At 43.1% G+C, this 21,501-nt stretch overlaps 1 protein-coding gene across 2 annotated transcripts in view; it reads right to left on the bottom strand.

Annotated features, from left to right (window-relative positions):
- The window catches only part of LOC119175529 (uncharacterized), an 83,248-nt gene extending 63,075 nt beyond the window's left edge, over window positions 1-20,173 (bottom strand). For both annotated transcript variants that reach the window (XM_037426450.2, XM_075878109.1), the window contains exons 1-2: window positions 19,236-20,173; window positions 8,575-8,659 (exon numbers count right to left, since the gene is read on the bottom strand). In XM_037426450.2, the coding sequence (XP_037282347.1) occupies window positions 8,575-8,629 (55 nt within the window). In that variant the 5' untranslated portion in view covers window positions 8,630-8,659; window positions 19,236-20,173. The remainder of the gene's footprint in view (window positions 1-8,574; window positions 8,660-19,235) is intronic.
- Window positions 20,174-21,501: the final 1,328 nt, after the last annotated feature.

The following is a 21,501-nucleotide window of genomic DNA, read 5'->3' on the forward strand; positions in this document are numbered from 1 at the left end:
GACTTCAATAGTTAAAGCGCGCATATCCAGCCGCTCCCGTGGACGTAATTCACTTTGCAGACGTTCTTTCGGTTTTTCACTACCTTCTTGTGAAAGTAGCCGCAATATCAAATGAAGACATAAATTAAACCAGGTTGAAGTAGTACGGGCGCGAGGGCTGTCCAAGATGTTTTTGCCAAATATTTAGCCCGGGAATGGCGCACGTGTGAGCACTCGCAGCGATACACCATGGCCAATCATGTGCGAGAGTAGTTGAGTTATTTTGTAACTCCCTGCCCGGGGCTCTTTTTCGACATGCCACCTATTTAATACTGGTCTCCCATCAGTGTGAGCGCAGAGAATATCTTCGTCAGCTACTGGCATCGAGCATCGTTAGAATTGCCGGTGCGTATTTCCAGGGTCATAAATCGCAGTTGCCTCTGAGCGACGTTTCTGAACCATGTTTGATGGGTCATACCGTTCTTGTTAATTGCCACGTTCTTGTCCTGAAGGCATAATACTCTGTGCGTGTATTTGTAATAAATGTACGCCTTCAGGCCTGTGTTGTTCATAAGGTGTATGCGTCCCTAAATGGTAAATGTGACTAGTTCTATGACGATACAAAAACCAGTGTAAGGGCCACTACTGTCTGAAGCCTCCTAAGCATGAATTCTTTGGCTCTGGTAAGGTGAAATGCGAGAGCCGACACATAGTGGGATAAGAGCTCGTGCATCCTGCCGGAGGACATTTTTACGAGCACGGAGTTCTTGGCCTTCTTGCGTATGACGCTCGTGATGGTGATCAAGAACCTGGAGACACGAATGTCCTAAGTTATTAGCGTTTACTCTCGCTTCTCGAACAACGTCCTATCAGCTTCTTTAAATGGGCCTCTAGGACACTTGCCATAGCTTGTTGTGTCAGTGGCTGAAATGATGACGTGGTCGCATTATGCTATCCAGGTTTCCTGGGCTTCAACTGATGATATGTTTGGGGTGGTGGCGTTTTTTTTTTTTTTGAGCTATCGGCGCGCGGAGCACGACCGCTGTAGGCCACACAGGGGTGGCCTCGATCCCAGCTGTCCAGGTCACGGTCCTAGACTGCGTGCTGTTTCCGGGTAAGAGCCAGTACATTGCCTCTATTTCCTTTTACCTGCAGCTTGTTCAACAAGGCAGATTGTTTTGAGCCGTTTCTTAAAGACAAGCCCTTTATACGGGTGAACTTGTCTCCGAAAAGTGAAAAAAAAGCATACTTCAAGCAATTCGCGCTGGACATGAATTAAGACGAACAGAACTTCAACTGTCAGTAGTTTAATCGTCGGGGGAACGCGGCATCGTGTATACAGCACCCGTCAAACTTTCCAGCGCTTTCGCTGGTGCTCGCGTAAGCACTCGAGTATACCTAACCATTCGCCTTCTTCTTCTAAACTAATTGAAGTCAAAAAGTAGGGAACATTTTCAAGCTTGTGGTGTGTCCTGCGCCGACCAATTCTCACTGTCCTAATTCAATTGCTTAAAAAGCTCATTTCGTGGAAATTCTGGTGTCGGCGTCAATGTTTTCGAGCGAAAAATTATTGTGTTTGCACGTCTGAAAATTCAGCAAAGTTTAAATTATATATAAAAATCTTGTTTTGCGTGGGGATCAAACGCGTGTTGTTTGCCTGGCAAGCGGGTGTTCCACCACGCAGCCATGCCTCTGCTTGTCAATGCCGTGAAAGTAACTTGCTCGGCTTGGAAATGCAGTGAATAAAACTCATTCTTTACCACACACGCTCGTCTTGTATACGTGCTTCACAATACAACATAAAATAATATTGCCGTAACATTGCGCGGTACAAGCGTACATTGACATCGAGTGTCAGAACATGGGTTGTTGTTGTTGTTGTTCTCCTATTGTTAGTGGCGCATACCCACTGTGGGGGATTGGCCAAGAATCGAGTGGTTTTAAAATTTACTGTTCAGATTTTGAATGACGGAGGTATAACAGAAAGATTACCGATAGCCTAGGCAACATGGGATTTTTATAATGACTTCGTAGATGAAAGCCAGTCACCCACTACATAATGCAAACTCGTTACTGCATCTTTATTACCACGAAGTGGGTGCCCAGCAAGGTTAAAATTGTTTTATATATAAGTGCGTAAAGTACGCACTAGGAACAGTATAGCGCTATCTCGTTCAACTCCTAAAGGCGAAGGTTAAGGGTCCTCAAATTTTCTGTTACTGAAACCTGATTATATTACCATTCGGCATTAAAAGCGCGTGTGAATAGGACTTCACCATTGTGCAGCGTTATAGAATAAGCCGGCCTGAAGCCCAAAATGAAAAGAAAAAGATGATTGCACTGATGCGACTACGGCCCACCCAAAGAGTGGCATCGGTATATTCTGCCTTGGCCTAGACTGGTCTCTTTTCCTCCGAATTCCAGATTTCACACCTATCTTTACTGCAGAATTTTTGGCTGTAGTATTCGCCCATCGAAAACTGCCAACATCAATGAATTCCGCCATAATAATAATGAAATCCTCGTCAATCTGCACTGCACTCATGGCATCCGGAGATTCAAAAGCAATAAGCGAATTCAACTTGTAGTACCGAATCACTAAATTCAGGTGCGACTAGTATGAGTGCCAGGAAATAGAGGAATAACTCTATATGAAGCAGCTGATGCACTAGCGAAAGTGGCGTTAGACAGACCAGCTATCAATATTTTCCCTAAAACAACCTGTATAGTAGCGTGTACATTGCGGAGGCCAATGATGATGCGAGAATACTCTACAACATATTTAAAAAATTCTCTGGACGTCAACCATCTAATGACACCTGGAAAACTTCTTCATGTCATAACCAATGCCTGGAAGTTTTAATCACTCGATTACGCTGTCGTATTCCTCCATTAAATGTTTATTTGTTTAGAGCAGACTTGACTCCCTCCCTGCAATTTTCATTTTGTGGTGAAGAGGGAACAGTGAAACACTTTCTGATCTCTTCTAGCAAGTTTTGAACATTAAGAAAGGTATCACTAGAAATACCGTTACTAATCCTTGCATTAGTTTCGACAACGTCAAATTTACTATATTAAGTCCACATACCCTACGGCACAGCAACGGCGAAGTAAGCGAGGCCGTGCAAGATTTCATTATACAGTCGAACAGACTTACTCAATTATGTCAATACCACAAGTTTCTCAGTTAACCAATGTAGGCTGGAGAAAATTTTTCTTTGATATCAATAATTTACTGCTCCTTCAGGAGGAAGTAATTGATCTAGAATGTTTCAAGCATGATTTACAAAAATAATATCTTTGTTAATTTCTTCTCGCTAATAGCTAATATTTCAATATATATATAGGTAAAACAAGTGTATGCTTAAGAGCTCGTTTTTTCGTGTTTAGACACAATAATAATGAGATCTAACAGCCAATAATGCCAAGGAAAATATAGGGGAAGTTATTAGGCCAATTGTAATGTAAATGTGAAGAAAGAAAAGCGGGTGAAAAGATAAGTTGCCGTGGGCAGGATCGGAACCTGCGACCTTCGAATAACGCGTTCGAAGCTCTACCACCGAGCTACCATGACAGCTTTCCCCCCAGCCACTTCATTGGGTATTTATGTGAATTTAAACGTGGGAGTGTCAGATACGCCATAGCGGAGTACTGTGGAACTTTTTAACCTTCTGGTGTTCTTTAATATGCGCTGACATGACACAGTGTACATGGGCCTCTGTGATTGCGCTTTCCTCTGAATATGACTGCCGTGAACGGGATTGAATCCCGAACCTATGTAGATGTAAATGTTGATCCTAAACATGCGGATATATATATATAAATGAGATCTAAGAGACAATACTGCCAAGGAAAGTATAGGGGCAGTTATGAGACCGAATCGTAATGTAAAGAAAGAGAAGTGGGTCAAAAGATAACTTGCCGTGGGCAAGAACCAAACCTGCGACTTCAGAATAACGCGTTCAATGCTCTACCACTGGGCTACCACGGCGGCCATCCCTCTAGCCACTTTATTGGGTGTATATGCTAATTTAAGCGTGGGAGTGTCAGTCAGCGCCACTACTAGCCATGGCGGCAAGCGTGGCCCACTCTTTATTAGCCTGTTTGGCGTCACGTAGCACGTGAACTTATTACGAGCTGGCAGCTGACCAATAGTCCCTCGTCGTATACAACCTCGTAAGACCCTCGTCAACAAATTAGGGAAGTATATATATATATATATATATATATATATATATATATATATATATATATATATATATATATATATATATATATATATATATATATATATATATATATATATATATATATATATATATATATATATATATATATATATATATATATATATATATATGCGTCTTGCTGAGGTGTTCGATGATGATGGCCGGTTGATGAAGTGGCTGCTAGGTCTTCATTCTGTCGACTCGTGTGACGCTATGATGAATGGGAGACGTGGCCTGGCTCATACGCTATGTCTTGTCTTGTCTTGTCTCCTAGGAGATCTTGGCTCATACCCACATGGGGGATTGGCCACACTGTACCTCATAATAGATCATTTTTTACAACGCTTGCTAAAAAATAAAGAGAAATTAGATAGGAACAATAATAATGTTCCTTTGAAAAAAAACGTGAAAAATTGCAGAAGAATGCGATAAACCAGATTATATAAAACAAATTAACAAGAATGAGGAAGGGGGAGAAAGAATTGGATATATCTGGCAGTACCACTAGCAGCGTATCTTTCCGGTTGCCTAAATGAATTTATGTAGCGCTGACAGAATAGCACTGCGGCCCACACCCAACTGACTGGCTCCAAACGATAATAGGGTGGATGTATTGACTGGCAATCCGAGCATACCAATCGGTCTTTCAAGAATTATTCGGCGCAGTGAGGCGAAGCGGTGGCATGTGAGAAGAAAGTGATTTATTGTTTCCGGTTCATTGCAAACTACACATAGGTTAGTTAATGAAAATCCTGATTTGTTGAGATAAAAATTTAACAGAGGAACTCTACATCGAAAGCTTGTGAGGGTCACCTCACATTGACGAGAAAGGCATTTTGCGGTGTTCCATGTGAATTGCAAGTGGCGAAATTCTTCAGATTGTAGAAGCGACGTTTCGTTGATTTTTAAGATTAACAGGCGTTTGAATCGTTCGGCAGTAATAAAAGGAAACTGTGAAGCTACTAGCACCACCGGGAAATTTAAAGATGCCGAAGCGAGCGAATCAGCAATTTCATTTAGTTCAATTCCAGCATACCCGGGGACCCAAATAAACCGAACTTCCGATAGGCTATGCGGTACGAGAGACCAAAATATCCTGAGAAGAGGGGAATTTTTTGCGTACGTGAGATGTGTACATACAGACAAAGCATCCGAAATAATAATAGCTTTTGATTGCTGATAATTTAGTTTTCGAAGAGCCAATGTAATAGCCAGGAATTCTGCGAGATAAATTGGTGTGAAGTCAGGCAATCGGAGCGCAAAAGACCAATTAAGCTGATGAGAAAAAATACCTACTCCAGCCTTCTGAAAATTTTGCATTGCGTCCGTCGAAATTACTACGTATTTAGGAAAATGACGCTATGTTTATTCTACTAAGCACTTCCTTTTCTTCGGCTTCTCCTGCCATGCCTTCATACGTCACATGATTCGCCCTCCCCCCGAAAGATGGCACTGGTTACAAACAACAACGAATTCGAGAAAAGATTAAAGAAACTAATGCCCGATTTCACAGTTTCACGTCCCGACGGAGTTCCACAATCTCACTAAATCTTCAAGGCAGAGGGAGCAGTCCGGTGAATTCTATCACAATTCTGAAGGGCGAGGTTGACTGTTGCGTTCCGGACAGAGTAAGTCACGGAGTGGGCCACACACGGATAATGACAATACTGCTTGGACTCTTGCGGGGACTGAGCAAGGTTGGAACGCCTTGTTGCATCGGCAGCTCAGATGTCAATGGGGTGTTATTTTTTTGTCGTGAAGGGTGCAATCCCGGTGCTTCTTGCTTGCGTGTTTCTTGACAGACTGTGACGGAGTGCCTGAGTGCTTGCGGCGTGCAAGCAGTGCTTCCAGGTCTTTCTCGGCGTTTTTTTTTTTTTGTGGTGTTGCAGTCGGTGTGTTTGCAGGCGCAGGGAGTGTCTCTGGCAACTTTTCTTTGTGCAAAAGTGCCTGGTGTGTTTAAAAGGTCTTTGGTTTAGAGATCTTATTTTCCGATGTTATTTGATTGGAGAGTGTGCATCCACTGAATTTCACGTTCGTCGATGCTTTTGTAGTAGTCTCTCTCGTTGTCCCATAAGTTTGTGGACTTGGCTGTGCTTGTTTTGCTGATGTTGCTCAGCAGATGGCTGTGGTAGAGCCTCTTCTGGAATAGGGCATTCATTTCCTTCACAAGTTTACGTGTCCTGTATACAGCTGATGCATGATGATCTGGTCTCTTGCTTGTCGGGCATAGTTGGTAATGCGCCATCATTGCTAGCATGCTCTTCAGAGGCTTCGGTAAGGTGGTCCAGTATGAACGCTTCTGACAGACAGCTGCGTGCGAGGTTCGATGTATGCATTATTTCTGCATTGTTTCGATTCTTGGAGCTGTGAGCACTGGATGAGGATACCACAGGTGACGTGGCATTATAGGTTCGAACTGCACAGTCTGCTGAGCCATATAAGTAAAGTCTTGTGATGAAAAACACCTTTTCGTGTCGTCATGGCGTGGTTGGGTATTTTCCCGATGCGTCGATGGTACATCTATTGTGAACATGATGTCTTTACGAGGCAGACGGTGAGCGTTAAGAGCACTTGAGGAGCCGCGTGATGTAAAACCGGTTGGCGGGCTGTGTATGCGAGACGAAGAATGGAGAGTATCAAACAGTTGAGCAACGTCTCGTGTCACATGCTCAAGCGATGACTTTGAAAGTGTCGTCTTGCGTGCAGAAGGGAGGCCCGCTCGATGGTTGTGTTTTTCCCGAAGTACGATTGGTCGCCTGTCAGTGTACTCATGTTCCACTCTGTGTTGTGGGAGTAGTCGATTCATGCTGGGCGTTCATAAGCTTGAAGACTGCTTGTGAAAGTGACAACCGAGTGCGATTACCTGTGGATGGTTGGTTATAAGCGAGTTTTGGCATAGTCGTCATTGTATTCTTGAAATCGGATGGTCACTTTCTCTTTATTCTTGTTCCGTGACTCGTCATTTAGAAAAATGTGGGCGAGGTGTAACTTAAAAGCCTCACCGGAGAAGTAGTCGGTAAAGTTGATGACCATCTCCCGTTCCGGCCAGGATGCAGTGGCGGCGTGGAACTCGAATAGGTTGAACCAGTCCTGTACGGGTCCGTCGTCCGCTGATCCGGTGTACTTGGGGATGTCAAGGTCAGTTGATGATGCTGTCATTATGCTGGTCATGGTGTAGAGTTGGGATGCACTTGTGTGGTCCACGTTCGGTCACTGCGTCTTGCTGAGGTGTTCGATGATGATGGACGGTTGATGAAGTGGCTGCTAGGTCTTCATCCTGTCGACTCGTGTGACGCTATGATAAATGGGAGATGTGGCCTGGCTCATACGCCACGTTTATTCTGCTAAGCACTTCCTCTTCTTCGGCTTCTCCTGCCATGCCTTAATATATATATATATATATATATATATATATATATATATATATATATATATATATATATATATATATATATATATATATATATATATACAAGTTTAGGATCTACATCTACAACTACATTTACGGAACAGTTGCCAGGTGCTCGGCTGCTGACCCGTAGGATGCGGGTACAATGCTGTTTACGGCAGTCATATTAGATGGAAGCGTAATCACAGAGGCTCATGCATACTGTGTCGTGTCAGCGCATGTTAAAGAACACCAGAGGGTCAAAATTTTCACATTACTCCGCTATGGCGTATCTTTTAACTATATGGTGGTTGTTTTGAACGTTTAACCCCCGATAATAATATCGGGACTACGTACACCATAACATGTTATTACGACCCGGCAGTCGACACAATCCAAGTGTTGCCCCACCGTGGTGGTCGTGTGGATAAGGTACTCGGCTGCTGACCCGCATGTCGCGGGATCGAATCCCGGCTGCGGCGGCTGCATTTCTGAAGGAGGCGGAAATGTTGTAGGTCCGTGTGCTCAGATTTGAGTGCACGTTAAAGAACCTCAGGTGGTCGATATTTCCGGAGCCCTCCACTACGGCGTCTCATATGGTGGTTTTGGGACGTTAAACCCCACATATCAATCAACAATCTAAGTGTTAACACTCGCACCATTGTCACGCTCGTTCTGTCATTGACGCGGGGTTTCTAAAAAGGGCTGAGTTTGGTAATTATTAATAAATATTGGTGGTGCCGGTGGTTGATCATGATGATAGGAAAGCACTTACGTAAAGCACGGGACGAGAAAGGAACACAAACACATGGCTCGTGTCGTCGTATGTATTTCTTCTTCGTCCCCTGCTTTCGTCCCCTGCTTATCTCACATCACGCACTCTTTCTTATACGACGATCTGTTTTGGTTTGTGAGATGACCAGACGATCTTCGTAAACACACTAGGGCGAATAACTAATAACAAAACACGTAACTTACAAATAGCGACATGGCAGACTTGAAGCGTAAGGAGTATAAATAGATGCAGTAGCATTGCAATCAGCTCTAAGTGAATGTATGTTACCTGAAAAAAAAAATAGTGTCCAGATCAAGCGATTTTTTTATTTCTATAGAAGCAATAGAAACGGAACTTGAATTAAATATGAACTGAAAATCTGATAATAACATATTGGTGTCACATTCACACAGTGAATGCTTTGGCACAACGGCTTCGCGGGTGCCGCGCGTATAAAACCCAATTGAAATGTATTACCTGTATACAAAAGAGGGCAGTTAGAATCATAATATACTGAAAGAGAAAGGATAATGAATAAAAAACTATTTCAACGTCTCTGAATACTGCAGCTGGATTCTGTTCATGTGTCCAGTATCGTTGTTATTTTCCAAAGCGTGATGAAACGTCAGGACCCATTCACGTTACCCACGCGCTGTATACAAAGGCAGAAGGGAACAAGTTCTTTTGTTTACCGCTAAGCAAAAATACCTACGGTTGAAGGCACCTAGTTTATTATGAGGCCTTCATTTGACATGTCATAAAACTGATGGAAATTAGACGAATAATTTCTCTATGGCCATGAAGTGCTTTGTGCACTTTTTAAGTCTGAATGTTGTATATTGGTTATTTAATCTTTTCTTATTTGTAATATAAATGAATAATCATTTATTTAAAACACTTGTATTGAGTTCACTGTCCTCCATTGACGCTGTAGCTGCCTCGCCTTTAAGGCAAGGAGGGGTAAATGGAGACACAGAGCAAAGCACAACATTTTCACGTTGCTGACCTTTGTGGCTAATAAAAAAAGGGCTTTTATTTCTTTCTTCTTTTCAGCGATATGTGCAGGCAGTTGTTCACCTCGTTATGTGAAAAGTTGATGATTTCTTGCCGCGTTCACACGGGAAAAATCGTGCAGGTGGTGCCAATGATTTCATCACCCGTCCAGACAGGGCAAAGTTCTGCTCAGCCAAATTTTCGCATTCATGCATGAAGATACCCTGGTGTCAGTACAATAGCGCATCTGATAATTTTCTAACTTCATACTATTAGCTAAACACAACCAGAGGATTCGTTCAATTGGTTCCAGAGGACAAAGCAGATTTTTTTTTTTTTAATTCGGGCATGTGAGAGAAGCAAAACATGGCAAACAGGCATACAATTGTCTTAAAAATTTTGAGCAGGTGAACACAGTTACACAAATTTGATATTTTTGTTTACAAAGGTTTGAACTTTTAGGAGAATATCATACCAACTTTCCTAGGACGAAAACAGCATAAAAAAGCACTGTTAACTGTTAAAGACAGGACTTGCTTCATTCGCGCTACATCGAAGTTTTTCGCGTTCCCAAAAATGTTCTTAAGAGGCACGTGAACACAAATAGACAAATGCCCATGTCAAGCAGTTTTCAATGACATATTTGAAAAATCTTTGAAGGGTATTTCTCAAATACCTATGTTAAAATAAACGCTAGGAAATCCGAATGTAGTACAATATTAAATTCGTCGCCTCAAAAACCTGGTTGACAGCTGACAGCCACGAAATGGTCGTGTAACATGCATCAAAATGGCAAAATGCTGAAGAAGTTTGATCAGAACAAATTTAGGCTTTAGTCAATCAATGAACCAATGATCTGCAAACGTTCGACAAAACACAGCATTAGCGCCATGACAGACTGGCGATGTTAGATCTGCAAGGAGTTTTGGAGCTACACAGCTGCAGATTCTGTCTGAGTTCAATGCGTGGAAAGCAATGAGTGCGCCTATGATGACGACATGGGGGCTCACCGAGTGAACTATAAGTACTACGTAGCCGCCCACCGAATCAAGTGCAAAAACAATTTATTTCACAATGTCTCGTTTTGCTCATATGTTGAGAAAAAATGATTCATATTGTGACATTTTTTCCCTTTAAAAAGAACTTTTACGCAGTGGCCACATTACCATAGTACTTGCACATACGTAATACCCATAGATTAGTTTCCACGCTAATGGTTAACGGACAGGAGTGAAAAAAAATCAATGCATCTTCACTACTGTGCAGCATGATGAATGACAAGGCAGTCAGTAACGTACTATGTTTAAGTTGTCACACGCGCGTTGCAAAAGCGAAAGTAAATAAAGTGACATAATATATATATATATATATATATATATATATATATATATATATATATATATATATATATATATATATATATATATATAATGAGATCTAACAGACCGTAATGCCAAGGAATCTATCGGGGAAGTTATTAGAAGAAGTTATTATATTGTGTCAAAACACAGACAAACGAGCTCTTAGGCATACACTTCTTTCCCTTATGCATTAACGAGGGTCTTCTAATGGTAGGCTTGGTGCCGTTAGGTTGTTTACGTGGGACTATTGGTCAGCTGCCCGCTCGTAATAAGTTCACGTGCTACGTGGCGCCACACAGGCTCATAAAAGGGTGTTGCACACTCGCCGCCATGGCTACAGCTGGCGCTGACTGACACTCCCACGTTTAAATTCAAATATAAACCCAATAAAGTGGCTGAGGGAATAGCCACCATGATAGCTCAGTGGTTAGAGCGTCGAACACGTTATTCGAAGGTCGTAGGTTCGATGCCTGCTTACGACAAGTAGTTTTTTCACCCACTTTTCTTTCTTCCTATTTACTTCACATTGGTTCTAATAACTCTTCTATACATAACTTAGCAATATTGTTTGTTAGATCTCATTGATATTGTGTCTAAATATGGAAAAACGAGCCCTTGGGTATACACTTCTTTCCCTTATATATATATATATATATATATATATATATATATATATATATATATATATATATATATATATATATATATATATATACGCGTGCGGCGATGGCGTAGTGGTTAGAGCATCCGCCTCGCATGCAAGAGGTCCGTGGTTCTAATCCCGGTGCCGCGCAGTTCCCAACCGGATTAACAAAAAAATCGGCGTGTTGATGGAACTGCATTAAGAGGCCTGGGGTGCGGCCTCACCGGTGACTACCGCCGGTAACGCACTCCCCCAGCGGAGAACGATTGGCCACCCTGGTGCAGTATCTGGCCACTACCTCCCACATTCATACGTCAAATAACTCACGGCCCTCAGTCCCCAGCAGCTGCGAAGCAACTGACCACGGCGGCGGTCAGATCTGCAACGCAGCAGAGGGTGCTAAGAATCTCTGGATCCGGACAGGCCGTCATTGGAATCTGAACTTGGCAACGTTTAACACTAGAACCTTATCTGGTGAGGGAAGTCAAGCTGTACTATTCGAGGAGCTAGAGGGTGTTAAATGGTATATAATAGAGCTCAGTGAGGTTAGGAGGACAGATGAGGCCTATACGGTGCTACAGAATGGGCACGTCCTTTGCTATCGGGGCTTGGCAGACAGAACAGAACTGGGAGTGGGGTTCCTAATTCACAGAAACATAGCTGGCAACATAGATGAATACTATAGCATTATTGAAAGGCTGGTAGGTATCGTAATTAAACGGAATAAAAGATACAAGATGAAGGTAGTACAGGCTTGCGCGCCTACATTCAGCCATGATGACGCTTCTGTTGAAAGCTTCTATGAAGACGTAGAATCGGCAATGAGTAAGGTAAAAACACAGTATACTATAGTGATGGGCGACGTTAATGCAAAGGTAGGGAAGAAGCAGGCTGGAGACCACGCAGTAGCATATTATGGCATCGGTACTAGAAACGCCAGAGGAGAGCTACTAGTAAAATTCGCAGAACGCAATAATTTACGGATTTTGAATACCTTCTACCGAAAACGAGAAAACCGCAAGGGGACATGGAGGAGCCCTAACGGCGAAAATAAGAACAAAATTGACTTTATAATGAGTGCACACCCAGGAATTGTGCAGGATGTGGAAGTGGTTGGCAAGGTACGATGCAGTGACCATAGAATGGTACGGTCTCGAATTCGCCTAGACTTGAAGAAGGAACGACAGAAACTGATACGCAAGAAGCCAATCAATGAGCTAGCACTGAGAGGGAAAGTATAGGAATTCAGAGTGTCGCTGCAGAACAGGTACTCGGCTCTTAGTGAGGAAACCAACCTTAGCGTAGATACAATGAATGATAATCTGACGAGTATTATTACGGAGTGTGCAGTGGAAGTTGGAGGCAGGGTAGTTAGACAGGACACTGGCAAGCTTTCCCAGGAAACGAAGAGCCTAATTAAGAAGCGTCAAATCATGAAAGTGTCAAGTACAACAGACAAAATAGAAATGGCAGAGCTTTCGAAGTTGATTAATAGACGTAAGGTATGCGATGTAAGAAGGTATAACATGTAGAGAATCGAACACGCTCTGAAAAACGGAGGAAGCGTCAAAGCAGCGAAAAGGAAACTTGGGATAGGCAAAAGTCGGATGTATGCACTAAGGGACAAAGAAGGCAAAATAACTACCAATATAGATAGGATAGTTAAAATAGCGGAGGAGTTTTACAGAGATCTGTACAGTAGCCGAGACAACCACGACATTAATACTATAAGAACTAGCAGTAACCCAGATGACACCCCAACAGTAATGATAGAAGAAGTCAGAAAAGCTTTGGAGAACATGCAAAGAGGCAAAGCTGCTGGTGAGGATCAGGTAACATCAGATCTGCTGAAAGATGGAGAACAGACTGTGTTAGAAAAACTAGCCACCCTGTTTACGAGGTGTCTCCTGACGGGAAGAGTACCAGAGTCTTGGAAGAACGCTAACATCATCTTAATACATAAGAAAGGAGATGACAAGGACTTGAAGAATTACAGGCCGATCAGCTTGCTCTCTGTAGTATACAAGCTATTTACAAAGGTAATTGCTAACAGAGTAAATAAAACATTAGAATTCAATCAACCAAGTAACAAGCAGGATTTCGAACAGGCTACTCAACAATTGACCACATTCATACTATCAATCAGGTAATAGAGAAATGCTCAGAGTATAACCAACCACTATAGATAGCCTTCATAGATTACGAGAAGACGTTTGATCCAGTAGAAATATCAGCCGTCATGCAGACACTGCGCAATCAGGGCATAGATGAAGTATATATAAACATCCTGGAAGAAATCTACAGGGGATCAACTGCTACCATAGTGCTTCATAAAGAAAGCAACAGAATACCAATCAAGAAGGGTGTAAGGCAGCGGGACTCAATCTCCCCAATGCTATTTACCGCGTGCTTACAGGAGGTTTTCAGAAGCCTAGAATGGAAACAGTTAGGGATAAGAGTTAATGGAGAATACCTTACTAACCTGCGCTTCGCCGATGACATTGCATTGCTGAGTAAATCAGGGGACGAATTGCAACTCATGATTACGAAGTTAGACAAGGAGAGCAGAAAGGTGGGTCTTAAAATTAATCTGCAGAAAACGAAAGTAATGTACAACAACCTTAGAAAGGAGCAGTGCTTCGAGATAGGTAACAGTACACTTGAAGTTGTAAAAGACTACGTTTACTTAGGGCAGGTAATAACCGCAGAGCCGAACCACAAGATTGAAGTAACTAGAAGAATAAGAATGGGGTGGAGCACATTCGGCAAGCACTCTCAAATTATGACAGGTAGATTGCCACTATCCCTCAAGAGGAAGGTATATAACAGCTGTATCTTGTCGGTACTTAGCTACGGAGCAGAAACCTGGAGACTTACAAAGAGGGTTCAGCTTAAATTGAGGACGACGCAGCGAGCAATGAAAAGAAAAATGGTAGGTGACCCCTTAAGAGACAAGAAGAGAGCAGAGTGGATTAGGCGACAAACGGGGGTTAAGGATATCATAGTTGAAATAAAGAAGAGGAAATGGACATGGGCCGGGCATGTAGCGCGTAGACAGAATAACCGCTGGTCATTAAGGGTAACTAACTGGATTCCCAGAGTAGGGAAGCGGGTTAGGGGGAGACAGAAGGTTAGGTGGGCAGATGAGATTAAGAAGTTTGCGGGTATAAATTGGCAGCAGCAAGCACAGGACCGGGTTAACTGGCGGAACATGGGAGAGGCCTTTGTCCTCCAGTGGACGTAGTCAGGATGATGATGATGACGATGATGATGATGATGATGATGATGATGATATCGCGTATCTATTTGATTCTTCGTTAGCGCTTCTCTATTTCTGTCCTCTGGTCACTATTTACGTATTGTCTGGCGTTTTTCGAGTGTAGCTAATCTAAAGCTATCACATGCAAGGCCTATGCATGATGTTCCTTGATTGGTTGTTGGTTGTTTACACTAATACGAAGTCCGTCATAGGGCATATCAAGATATAACTGTAATCTTGTCTGTCCATAATGCTGTGTTAAAATTGTCGACTTGTACAAAGGTTTTGTTCTTGTACTTCGTTTCATAATCATAGTCGCAACACACGTGTGTTTTGTTTAGAGAAGGAAATACAGCAGATTTCTATAGTTGGCTCGAACTCTAACGAAAACATTTCTTCATGGTTTTAAGACAAACTACCAGACACAACAACTTCCCTGTAATACTGTGCACATATTTCTAAATTGTGATAGTGTAATGTGTAGATTTCTCAAACATAATGCCATTAATTGTTATTCAATGTGAAATTTGTTGTGTTTCGAGTACTGCATCATACTTACCTGGGACTATTATCGGGATGGTAATTGCAACATACTTGTCGTTAGACTGTAGAGGTTTTATATACCATGGCAGCGGGCAGTGATATTCGACGACAAAGCTAGGTTCTACGGTGCTCCTACCCAAAAGAACTAGTCACTATTTAGAATTGTTTTACCGCATTTTGTTCCCTTAGCCTTAAGTAGGCACAACACACACAAGACCGGTTTCGCTACTAACGTGCTACGCTATGCCATCAAGAAATTGTTTGGCGAGTTTTCGGGTACGTGTAATAAAGTTACAATTATATATATCTAGTGCTGTATCTATTCATTATAAAAGCAAAAAATTGGCTTCTCAGCTCTCAAGAAGGTATCCTCTGACAGGAAAGAGAGATGGAGGTTAAAAAGAATGTGCAAACAAAATAGGGAACGAAAAATGGGTTTGGGCCACTCTTGCTCAGTTGGTAAAACATCAGGCGTGTTACTTGAAGGTCGCAGATTTAGCCTGCGCCGTAGCAAATTAAAATTATCGTCGACCTTTTGTTATTCAAATTTATTTTACAAAGAGTACTAACGACCACCTTTATATTTTTCTTGCATCATATTATCTGTTAGTACTCCATATTATTGTGCCTAACAAAAATAGTAGCCTTAAGGTTTTCTTTTTCCTAAGTGATTTATTCAGTAAGATTTCAGATATGGAGCCGCTAGTATGCACGGTGGAGAGTGTGGAACACTCTTTTTCTCTGCCAGCGCATCATGTAACATGTTATTTTAATGCGAGCTGACAGATGACAAATAAGCCTTCGTAGACTACCTGAAGGAATACTGCATACTACCTTCACATCTTCAGGTAGTATGCTCCGGTCGTATACTATAGCAAATGGTCTACTCGTTCATTTTGTTTCCTGTCATTTGCATTGCTATTAGAACAAACAAAATCCCCTTTACTTTGCTCGGCGTCAGTGTCTCTCGTGTAGTTTTGTGTGCCAGTTGGTTCATAGTAATAGGAAGATGAAATCAACGTATAAACATACTGTTGCATGGCCAGCGCTTTTGCGTTGTTGTTTTTTGCTGTCTTCGCATGGTTCAATTTTCATAAATTAATATGTGGGGCCTAACGTCCCAAAACCACCCTATGATTATGAGAGACGCCGTAGCGGAGGGCTCCGGAAATTTCGACCACCTGGAGTTCTTTAACGTGCACCCAAATTTGAGCACATGGGCCTACAGCAATTCCGCCTTCATCAGAAATGCAGCCGCCGCCGTCGGGACTTGATCCCGTGACCTCCGGGTCAGCAGCCGAGTACCGTAGCCACTAGACCACCACGACGGGGCCTTCGTGTAGCTTTTACGCTTGTTTCATCTTCATATGACTCTTTACTGATTAATTATATTGTAGCGTTCAACATATAAAGGAAGACGAGCCTTTAAAATTTTCCTTCTTTCCTTATTTTTTTTTTGTAGCACGAACTAGCAGGCAAGAGTTGTGCAGTCAACTCATGGTTTCGCTACAGAGCTCACTATTTTAGTGTCCGACCAGGGGTAACTGGAAAAGAGGCTGAAACAAAAACCTGCAGCTCTCGCAAGCTATTTTTTATTTTGCTTATAACAATGGCTTCAACAGTAGTCTTAGGGAAAAAACTCAACACGCACAACGGCATTCATTGTATGCTGATTGCCTCTAAGGATACGCGCCCGACTACTGGCGACCAGCCCCTCTAAGTCAAAGCACCATCTTCAGGAAGGATGCAGCTTGCACTCGAGCTAGTATGCCTATTCATTTTCGTGTATACAGAAATGTTTGGGTCGTTTCCTATCGGCATGAGCAGTGCTCGATGGAAGCTTTGATGCGCCTTAACTCGCACACAGAGCATACGACATGACGGGTCATATCATTTATTTGGACTTCCCAGAGAACACCGCCGTCACAACATAGCCTTACGGTAAAATTGCTGCGGAAATTTCTATGTACCTGCCATTGCTACGAAATAAAAAATACGCCATCTCTTACTAAAGGCAACCATGAATATCGTGTAAAGCAGCACATGGGTGCTGACCCATAGGTTTCAAATGCCGGCCGTGGCAACCGCATCATTGATGGAGGTGAGAATGTTTCAGGTATGTGTGCTTAGATTTAGGTGCACGTTAACGAACCCTAGTTGGACGAAATTGCCGGATCCCTCCGCTACGGCGTCTCTCATATTCATATGTTGGTTTTCGGACGTTAACCACTACAATTATTATTCTTCAGAGCATAGTCCGACTCAAATTTCTGTTTATCACGAGCACTTTGCCTGATGTCAATGCGTCCTTGCAACTGGGAGCTCACCACGGATTCACTGTAGTTTCTGTTGCTGTTACTCGTCCCGAAATCTTGTTAGAGCACGCCATGGTGGTTCGTCGCCCCTCCACGCGACAACACGTGCGCTCATCGCACGTCTCCAGGCAACGCCTCATAGAAAAATTATGCCTGAAACGTGAGCCGCGAACGTGCCACCCTACCCTCAGATTTTACCCTCCACCTCCGGTACGGTGGCGAACGCCTGTGGCGGTCGCCCCCTTGCGAACGCAGCAATGCTCTCACAGTTGCCTCCGAGCAGCTGTGATGTCACGTGACAGAGTGGTACGGAGGTATGGTGGCCTTCTAGCCACCATAACGGAGGTGAGCGGTCCCACGCAGCAGATGGTCGCAACACGTGGTAGGAGGCATGGCCATGAAGATTTTGTGCTGCCAGCAAACTCTGAATTGAAGAGAGAGCCACGTTCAAGGCATAGTTTTTCTAGGAGGCGTTGCTCCAGGATCTCGTTCCGCGACGCAATCACATCATTTCTGAGTGAGCGTAAGGGGCACAGGGCGCAGCGTCTTACCCAACCCCCTGCACAGACCAGAATGCGCTAACGCACGAGCACGTTCTCGCAGTTTTTGGGCATAGCTTGCGCCAGCCATTGCGCATGTGCAGTAAGGGTGGTCCCCCCACACACCACTGAAATTAACTCTGCCATAAGCTTCGTCGCATCTAAAAGCTACTCATTTGAAGCCTATGTGACGTGTTCCCTTCAAAATTCTGTGCTCAAATGAAAAACGAAAGCAGCCTTCCAGTAAAGCTTACTTTCAGACACAATGATTGAGCGTTCAAATCACATTTGCTGACTTCAAGTTATGACAGCGCTGTTTTTAGCTGCTTATGTACAATTTTGCCGACATATTGAGCTGAATGCTCATGATAACCCACTATTTTTATGGGTGTGGTTGTGAATAAGTTCAGTGAAATAAGACCGGAGTGTTTGCACGTGAGCTTTCGCATGGGCACACTAGCCAACCTAAGTCGTAAGCTAGATAGAAGAGGGGTGGATATAAGTTTTCGTGAATACAGATACACTCAGCAGTGAATAGAGACTGAAGTATCAAGAAACTGTACTTTCAATCACACTAAAAATGTAGAAAAAGATGAGCAATGTCAATGTGAAAATCAAATGAACATGCATTTTTAAAGCGCCGAAAAGGCACACTGTTGTGGTGGAGTTGGTACACTTATTTAAATAGCGAAAAATTGGAACACCAAACGAGCTAGGCTAACCACGGTCATGCTTTAGAATTGTAACTAATATAATCTCTTGGAATGCTAGCTCCACAAAACACAATTCCTCAAGCGAGTCAAGCCATTTCGTCTTGTCAATAGTTATAACGGTAAGTTTGCGGTGAGAGCATAGCATGTAGGTAGTGCCACTTGCCTAATTATTTCCTTCAACAAAGCGGGCACACGAAGGCCCACGACCAGCCCTGTTTTGCAGCTGTTGCCAGCACGGGGTAGAACCCCCGCCCCCCTGGCATCTCTCCAAACACCTTCGTGCTATGTAGAGTGCCAACCAGGTTGCACAAACAATCCACTTGCACATACAACATACGACACGGGAATCGATTCTATAGGAGTGACTTTACGTTCAACATGAAGGCGACAGCGACATCGAGTGTTCAACTTCGAGTTGCTGTGCTAAGACGCGATGACTCTGGCGGTGATGGTGTCACATAAATGTAACGTAGAGGTTGGACTTGGAATACAACTTACGCAAATGATTTTGTAGCAGACATCGCAGTCATTGGGACCAAGTAGTAGTGACAATAGTCGTAGTCGCTTTGCAAGCAGAGTTTACGGCTTATCTCTTGATAAATAATGAATTCCAATATTGGTACGGTTTCTCTTTTATAGACAATTTCCCGAAGATAATTGATAAGGTACGTTAACACAATTTATGCAAAATCACCTTTTAGGCTATGTTAACGCGAGATGGCCTCAATGACAGCTTTTGCCCATTAGAAAATGCAGACCCAATTAACAACGGGTAACCGCTTCTTCTATCAGTAGGTAAGAATTAACGGCCTGTATTGCAGCCGTGAGCGTCCAGTTTTTTTTCTGTTTTTTTTAGATCCACATGGTTATTAGTAACACACTTTTTAATTGTCGGATGAAAACCTATTGTCTTGATATGAACCTTGTACAGCTACAGCAATCATTTGGCTTAATGAATAGATGAGAAGTATGATTTGAATATCATGAGCAAACTTCTTGCCAGTCATGGTGAGGCTTTGTGTTATCCCATCAAATTTACACAATCACCTAAATTTTGGTTAGTCTGTTAGCTTTCTCCAAGCATAGTGTTCTTTCTAAACAATGCGTTTCAGATAAAAAACTAATATTCTTGATAACAGCTGAGAGTACAATTTTGCTTATTTACAGGTATTTCACACGAGTAACATTATCGCAAGTTGCCTCGACTTAGAAGCTCTTACGACATACATTTTAAGCTGATGAGTTTTGATAGGTAATTTTAATGTTTTCATTGTTTTCGTGCATCCAAGGCCTGATAAAATTATATCATGTTTGTTAAAGGGTATCCATTTAAACACGACAATACACAATAAAAGTGTATAAGACAAAGTCAATTAATGTATCATGCTCACGTCCCCCGTCAGCCCGTCTATCTGTCCCTCCATTCGTGACCTGAAACCCTGGAGGAGGGAAAAAAATCACAGCATACCCACGGAGTGAATGATGATCAGTGAGGCGAAGCGTCCGTCAGTCCTTCCGTGCGTCTGTCCGCCCTTCTGTCTGTCTGTCTTCTTGTCTGCCTGTCTTTCTGTCGGTCTGTCTGTCTGTTCGTTCATCCGTTGATCCGTCTGTATGTTTACCTGCCTGTCTGTCAGTCTCTCTGTCCGTCCGTTGGTTCGTTCATCCGTCTGTCTGCCTGCCTGCCTGTCTGTCTGTCTGTCAGTCTGTCTGTCTGCCTGTCTGTTCGTCCGTCCTTCCGTTCATCTATTGAACACTCCAAATACCACCATCTCACATTTTTTCATCATATATTCATCGTATACAAGTACCGCCATCCAGCGGGCCATCTAAGGACTACACGAGAGGTGGTTACACTGCTACTACATACATAGAGGGTGGACGACCACGCCTTTGCCTCTAAAAAATGACACAATCTCCCGCCAAACGGAACCTTGTGTATAAGCGAAATAGCGGGCGCTAACGCTTACACTTGAGGCGACCTTGACGCTGGCTGTCATCGCAGCGTTACCCAAGATAGAGACCTGTGAAGGCGCCAAGAACGCAGTGAATAACTGGTGTTTCATAGTGGTGCGTGCTAATCGCTGCTAATGAACAACGAAAAGCAGAAGATGCTGATTGCAAACTGCGACCCACAGCTTTTTGTTAATGCGCACACTGCGAATTTTTGGGGTGAAGCTCCATAAGCCATGGGTCGTGCGTTCTTGATGTTTGAGTTGTAGGCAGGCACCTCTCGCTTAGTTCTCGGAATGTCCGCTAGATGACGTTACTTTTATAGGATGAATATATGATGAAAAGATACGAGATGGTGGTACTTGGAGTGTTCAAAAGATGGACGCACGCATGGACAGACACACAGACAGACAGACGTATGGATAGACGGATATATGAACGGAGGGACGGACGAACAGACAAACCGACGGACGGATGGACGGACGGACGGACGGGTGAACAGACAAATAGACAGACAGCTGGATAGCACATCGAGCGCGCAGGGTTGAAGCCTCCGGAAGAAGCTGTTGGTGTCCCGGAAGCCACCACCATAAACTGTCGCCTGCGGAGGGCACGTGGGCTCTTCTCTTTTTGAAGACGATAGTCTTTCTTGGGGACCTTCGACAGAAACATTTTCGTCTGTCTGTCTGTACATTTGTCTGTTTGTCCGCCCTAACGATACCTCAAACGGTATTGAACGGCAAACCCCTTTCGCAGCGCCCACCAATATTGCTCAAGTTTTAGCGTTCACAGTTGTGCGATTGTCAATTAAAAA

The sequence above is a fragment of the Rhipicephalus microplus genome, chromosome X, assembly GCF_043290135.1.
Source record: "Rhipicephalus microplus isolate Deutch F79 chromosome X, USDA_Rmic, whole genome shotgun sequence".
Taxonomy (NCBI): Eukaryota; Metazoa; Arthropoda; class Arachnida; order Ixodida; family Ixodidae; genus Rhipicephalus; species Rhipicephalus microplus.